This window comes from Penaeus chinensis, chromosome 31 (genome assembly GCF_019202785.1).
Source record: "Penaeus chinensis breed Huanghai No. 1 chromosome 31, ASM1920278v2, whole genome shotgun sequence".
Lineage (NCBI taxonomy): Eukaryota > Metazoa > Arthropoda > Malacostraca > Decapoda > Penaeidae > Penaeus > Penaeus chinensis.
In genome coordinates this window covers 17501211-17508710 of record NC_061849.1, presented here as the reverse complement: position 1 = coordinate 17508710, position 7500 = coordinate 17501211, and the positions used below count along the sequence as shown (strand labels likewise).

Genomic DNA, 7500 nt, shown 5'->3' with positions numbered 1-7500 from the left:
TTGAGTTTGCAAGAAAAACTTATTTTTTCCAACACTATCAATATCAAAGCTGTTATTTTTTATTACACACCTTATTATCATTACAGTGTTATTAACATTAACAATATAAGATACCCAAAAATATTTTTAAAAATCAAGGAAATGGGTAAACAGAGGAGTGGGGTAGTACTTGTAATTGGCTCATTGGTGACTTAATACTTGTGGAGCCATCTATATGTATAAACAATTAATAAATTAAACTCACAGTGGGCCTGGCATGTATGTATAGTACATGCCATCCTTGGTGGCATTGGGCTAATTATAGTTACAGAGAATGCTCCCAAGACAGTAAAATATTTGTTTGCAATACACCAGATAATCCAGAATATGTTTCAAACAGGTAATAATAACAAAATTCATTTCCAATTGAAACAAATATGTTAAAAGGAGCCATAATGTTAAAAGGAGCAGTTGTGCTAAGATTTCAAAAAGTGACAGGAAAAGAACACATAATTCCAATAAATGTTGCAAAAGCTGAAATGCAGAGACTGTGAAAAGTAATATAACCAAAACACCATAGAAATATCAAAGCAAAATCTATCTACGAAGTTTTTAAAACTATTTTATAGTGTCAAATCCATTTTAACCCACTCATGACAAAAGCTCCTGGTGCCAAACAACACACACTGGGGTGTGCAATGAGTCAGTTGCTTGAGAGAAAAATCAGGAAACAAACATTTACCCTGCTCTCTATGTTCTTGGTTGTAACATAATTGCATAGTTAATGAGGCTAAAAAGAGGCTGTAAGCCTAATTTTGAGGGGCTGTTTTATCTTAACAGCCACAGCCAAGGCCAAACAACAGAACCACTGTTTTGGGTGCACAACTTTGAGGAGGCTCAGCTGTGCTTCATACAGTTGGATATCACCAGCATTACACAGTTCAGCCATGACATGATAGGCTATTATACCAATGTGAGTGGGCTAAGTGATGGAGAAGAAACAAACTTATAACCATAGTAGATAAATTATAATAAAAACAATTAATAAAGTCTAAATCAAAATAATCATTGTATGCATGCATACATACATACACACATACATACATACATACATAAGCACACATACACACACATTATTTATATATATATATATATATATATATATATATATATACACATACATATATATATATATATATATATATATATATATATATACATACATATATATATATATAAAAACATATATGCATATATGCATATATATATATATATATATATATATATATATATATATATATATATATTCACACACACATATACATATATAACCATTCACACACTCACACACTCACACACACACACACACACACACACAGACACACAGACACACACACGCACACGCACACGCACACGCACACGCACACGCACACGCACACGCACACGCACACGCACACGCACACGCACACGCACACGCACACGCACACGCACACGCACACACACACACACACACACACACACACACACACACACACACACGCATAAATACATACATACATACATATATATATATATATATATATATATATATATATATTATATACTTATTCATCTATCTGTATATCTACTTTCCACAACAGTGTTTATATTCATAACAGTAATTAGAATCAGAGACATACATCACTTAAGGAGGCAGAAAATGCTATGAAAAATAGATTCATTATAATTTCTGCCTATGCATAAATTCACAATAGTAGTAGGTTTACAAAACTGAAAAGTCAAAATCTTAATATCCTAGAACTATACAAAAAAATAAAAAATAAAAAAAACTATTTCTATTATAATTTGACAAACAAAGAAAAAAAAGCACAATACTGTATTCAAAGTATGCACAACACATAAAATAGCCCACCAAATAATAGCCACATGCTCTCTCAAAATTAATAAACTATCATTATGAACACTGTACCTTCAATCCTCACCACTGTGCAAAGACTGCATCTTTTACATGAACTAACATAGGTTTACCTGTATCATACAGGTGAAGTTGAAGAGCTCAAATTTCGAGAATAGTACAGAAGATCATTCAAATTACCACAAGCATCAAGTATTAATGAAGATGTATCTCATGTTTCCTCTGTAAATCACAGACATATATCACACTTTCAATATACCATTAAAATGCTGAAGCAAACAATCTTTCCCCTCACAATATGAGTTTAACTATCACATCAACCAAAATAGTCAGGTTGTGCTGGACAATCAAAATTATTATATTTATTATTATCCAATTATGTATATACAAATATTACAAGGGCTACACATATAATATTAAAGAATTTCTTTAGTACAAACTGGTAAGCATTAACTCCAGTTTTGCCTAAATTTCTATTATTTTTTTTATTAGTAACATAATACAATTAAGAAACCACTTCCACTAACAATCAATACAGAGGCCTGCATTCTAAAAGAAAGAGCATAAAGATTTTTTCTATTTTTTTCACAATAAGAAATCTATCCTTTATAAATATTAAATTTGTCAAAAAGAGCGTACATATTTATAAGAATAATATATATATATATATATAAATATATATATATATATATATATATATATATATATATTATAAAGACTATCTGCAGTATACAGAACTTCAGTAAGAATAAACATTAAAATAAGGATGCTATGTAAACCACATTATTTTATGCTTACCTTTATAAGAGAAGTACAAAAAGCAAAGAAGGACTTCAAAAAGGAGCATGCACAATATCAAGTTAGTCAAGGTTAACCACAAACTACAAAGACACAAACAGTCATCAAGCTCAGTCATGTTTCTCTTACATCCTAACTCCCTAAAACCTACTTGTATTCACATGTTCAACTGATACTTAGAGTCTTAATTATAGCAATTCAAACTGTCTTGGTAAGTTCTATTCCCAATCCTCAACCCACTGATTGCTCTTGATGCCATTCAGCTCATGGATCACTATTCATAAAACTAGACAATGAATGCATTTCAGAGTGGGCCTTCAAGGTCAAAATCTCAAGAATCAATTACCACTACCTCAGTCTCCAGCTAGTGCTTTTTCAATACACTGGGATTCTTCTCACAGCACAAACCTTCAGCCTGCCATTCCCTCATACTCACAAGTCAACTGGATGGCCATATCCAGGTGAACCCTCGATCATATTGCACCGCAGTAACTCAGGAGCTAGATAGCCTGGTGTTCCACACAGTTCTGCACACCAGAACCAGAGCTAATGTTTAATGTCTTGTATAACATGGATTAATTGAAAACACTGAAAACATACCGTTTATAGAGAATCTCCTACCATAAACTCTGATGTACAATCTTTATATAAATGAAGACATAATAATAAAACATACTGAAATATATCTTCATCTCTACTAACTGACTAATAACTTGTTAATACCAGTTTGCCTATGTACACATACACTCATTCAATCATCCAGTCTATATGAAGCAGGTACAGTAATCTCCCATCTTTGTAAGATGAGATACAAATAGTGAATTGAGTATAATTATGCTAAACAGCAATATTAACAATAACAAAACTGATTTCAGCTACAGCAGTAAAGTAAGATTTTTAATAAGTCTTTCACAGACTACAGATGAAAGCTTAATAGATATCCACAACAGATTTGAATTTTACGTACTCGAGAGCAGCTACTGCGACCACTATAATAATCACAGTTTTTTCTTTATTTAAAGTGCAATACTCCTTTCACCAAGAGGGACCAATCTCATTATAAAATGACTAGTCCTAAATTATTCTCACAAGCAAAGAACTGACCTACAACAAAAACTTATCTTACTTTTCCTTATATTTTTCTAGATGTAACTATACCTAAATTAATGTATTAATAAGATAGAGTTCTTTCTACTAATCAGGTCTTACTTGATTAGTTTCACACATATACACGTAAAAAGAAGAAAAAAGTCCAGTCCTGAAACATCTTTGCTGTATAAAAAATATAATAATGATAAAAAATGCCCATGCCAAGAATACAAAATGCCTTGAGATATTACAGTAAACTCTCCAGCATCCAATTTTCCCTTCACTCTATCGACACCCCCCCAAAAAAAACTAATATACATATAAACAAATATGATCTTCAAAATGCTTTATAAAAAGAGAGTGCCTAGTGCTGTTTTACATTTTTTTTAGATTATTCAAATGTATTTCTACGATGTTCATGTAATATGGAAAAGAATGGTCAACTAATTAAAAGAAAAGGTCAAATCCACAAAAGAACTGAATAAACGCAGTTGAACGAATGAGACCTGAGCCCATTACAATCACGTTAAGTCAATGGCATTTTCTCTCTTGTACACGCACACGCACATGCACACGTACACGCACACGCACACGCACACGCACACGCACACACACACGCACGCACATGCACACAGACACATGCACACACACACACACGCACGCACACACATGCACACAACCACACACAACCACACAATATGCTTCTTTCTTTAATAAACAATTATTTCAGTTCAAAACATTCTCATTTAGATATTTCTAATATGGAAAATTGGATTTTTTTATAAGATCAATTTTTTTTTTTTTCTCCTGTGTATCAGAAATAATTAAGTCTGACACTTGCTACATTTTGATTGAAATGTATTAATTTAAAACCAGTTTGATACAGAACTTGGTAATAAGCTACAATATCTTACTTATTCCTGCAACCTGTGTCAAAAGTACCTATAAAATTGTTTTTAACAAAGGAAAATATTTTAAAACTTTCTTATCCTACTATTGGAATAAAAAGATTGAAGTTACCAAACCTCCATTATATCACATATAGACCTAAAAAAATAAAATAAAGTAAAATAATTAGATAAATAATAAAAAATAAGTAAATAATAATAAAAAAAAAACAAAAAAACAATGCTTACTCTTGTTTGACATGAAATACAGCAAAACGAAATACAAAAAGTAAACCCATTGCTGAGGCCTATCTAAAAGGTCAATGTACTATAAATGATTTTTGAAGTTTCAGTTCAAGTAAAGTCCAGGAACTTAAGAAAAATATATACTTGAGTAATTATACACAAAATCACTTGTGAAAACATTGATATAAAAAATCTCAAATCATAATGAAATTCTTTTCATCATACCCAGTAATAAAAGAGAGAGAAATCTTATAATTATACTTAGTACTTGGATAAAGAATTATGTGTATATGATATATGGAACTCCAATATCTATATCAATAAATCTTCATCATCCCTTCATTACTAGAATGAATGGTGAAAAAGAGAGAGAGATAAACAAAGGATGAATGCCAAAAATTAAATTCAACAATACGCCTACAGAGTGTGATATAATATAACATAAAGACAACCAACCTGTGAGAGTTTCACTGGGGGCTAAGACCTTCGCAAAACCAAAGTCTGTAAGTTTAATATTGTAGTTATCGTCTAGGAGAATATTTTCTGGCTTCAAGTCACGATGTACAATTCCCTTGCCGTGGACATGTGCAAGGGCCTCGAGCAGTTGTCGCATAATCACTCTGGAAGAGCAGTCAACCTCAGGTATTAAGTGATACAATATGCAATGTATCAGTAATTATCTACTCAGTTATTATCTATCTGTCATGTATATAATTAGTTTCAATAAGAACTGCTGTCTACAAATACTACCATTAAAATACAAATAAATACAAAAATCATTACAATCTATTCATTTATCAACTATACTCTTATTATCTATAACATAATCTACAATAAAAAAATAATAATTAGTGAAAATTATTAATTTGATTATTATTGGCTCTACAAAGACATACATGTTTTCTATACAACTGTATATTGTAGCTTAGCTCTTGTATCTTGTAAACAAATTAAACAGTAAAGGGGGGGGGGGGGAGAGAGAGAGAGAGAGAGAGAGAGAGAGAGAGAGGAGAGAGAGAGAGAGAGAGAGAGAGAGAGAGAGAGAGAGAGAGAGAGAGAGAGAGAGAGAGAGAGAGAGAGAGAGAGAGAGAGAGAGAGATTTTCCTTCACTTTACTTTAGGTTTCTTATCTGAATAAAACAATCCGTCACTTACTTTGTTTTCTTCTCTGAGAGGGTGACAACAGTTGTCAGATGATCGAAAAGTTCTCCATGCTCACATAATTCAAACACCAAGAAGATGAAAGTAGACGACTCAAATACATCATGGAGTTCAACTGAAAAGTGCAAAAGGTATATCATGAATATAAAATTGTATCCGACATACTAGCTACCTATTCACAGCCAGGCTTATGCAGACTATCATCAAGGGTTCTCCAGGAATCACATAATAAATATATGAAAAGAAAAAAGAAAAAAGAAAAAAGAAAAAAGAAAAAAGAAAAGAATATAAAAGTAAAAAAAAAGTATTTGAAACAGCTTTGGGTGTGTGCATGTGTGTGTATGTGTGTGTATGTGTATGTGTGTGTATGTGTGTGTATGTGTGTGTGTGTGTGTGTGTGTGTGTGTGTGTGTGTGTGTGTGTGTGTGTGTGTGTGTGTGTGTGTGTGTGTGTGTGTGTGTGTGTGTGTGTGTGTGTGTGTGTGTGTGCGTGTGTGTGCGTGTGTGCGTGTGTGTGCGTGTGTGTGCGTGTGTGTGCGTGTGTGTGCGTGTGTGTGCGTGTGTGTGTGTGTGTGCGTGTGTGTGTGCCTGTGTGTGTCTGTGTGTGCCTGTGTGTGCATGTGTGTGCATGTGTGTGTGCATGTGTGTGTGTGCATGTGTGTGTGTGCATGTGTGTGTGTGTATGTGTGTGTGTATGTGTGTGTGTATGTGTGTGTGAGTGTGTGTGTATGTGTATGTGTGTATGTGTGTATGTGTGTATGTGTGTATGTGTGTATGTGTGTATGTGTGTATGTTTGTATGTGTGTGTGTGTGTTTGTATGTGTGTGTGTGTGTGTGTGTGTGTGTGTGTGTGTGTGTGTGTGTGTGTGTGTGTGTGTGTGTGTGTGTGTGTGTGTGTGTGTGTAATATATATATATATATATATATATATATATATATATATATGTATGTATATATATATGTATATATATATTTATATATATATATATATATATATATATATGTATGTATATATATATGTATATATATATTTATATATATATATATATATATATTGTAGTAAGGGGCTTCTCCAAAGTAGAAAGACTGGAAATCACCATGATATGATCTGGCAGCCATGTTTCACTGAAATGGAATGTCATTGTTCACTTAACTGCTGTTGAAATTAACCCACTGCAGCTGGATACACAATGTTGACTGCTTTTTTCTTTTGTGAAATATGTTTATACATAGATGGATTAACAAATGCTCTGTCACCAAGGAGTCAATAAGTAGACCAATATAACCTTTCTGCTTTCCTCTTTCATTGGGCTTTTGGGAGAATATTTATATTTTAATACTATTAATATCTATACTCTTATTATCATTGGTGACATTATTATCATTGAAATACCAACAACAATACAAGGTGCAATATTATATTTTTT

General features: G+C 32.5%; 1 protein-coding gene across 1 annotated transcript in view; it reads right to left on the bottom strand.

Moving 5' to 3' along the window:
* Nucleotides 1-7500, bottom strand: part of LOC125042074 (phosphorylase b kinase gamma catalytic chain, skeletal muscle/heart isoform-like) — a 27342-nt gene that overhangs the window by 13230 nt on the left and 6612 nt on the right. The window contains exons 4-6 of the mRNA XM_047637538.1: nucleotides 6069-6189; nucleotides 5371-5534; nucleotides 3129-3219 (exon numbers count right to left, since the gene is read on the bottom strand). Of these exons, the coding sequence (XP_047493494.1) occupies nucleotides 3129-3219; nucleotides 5371-5534; nucleotides 6069-6189 (376 nt within the window). The remainder of the gene's footprint in view (nucleotides 1-3128; nucleotides 3220-5370; nucleotides 5535-6068; nucleotides 6190-7500) is intronic.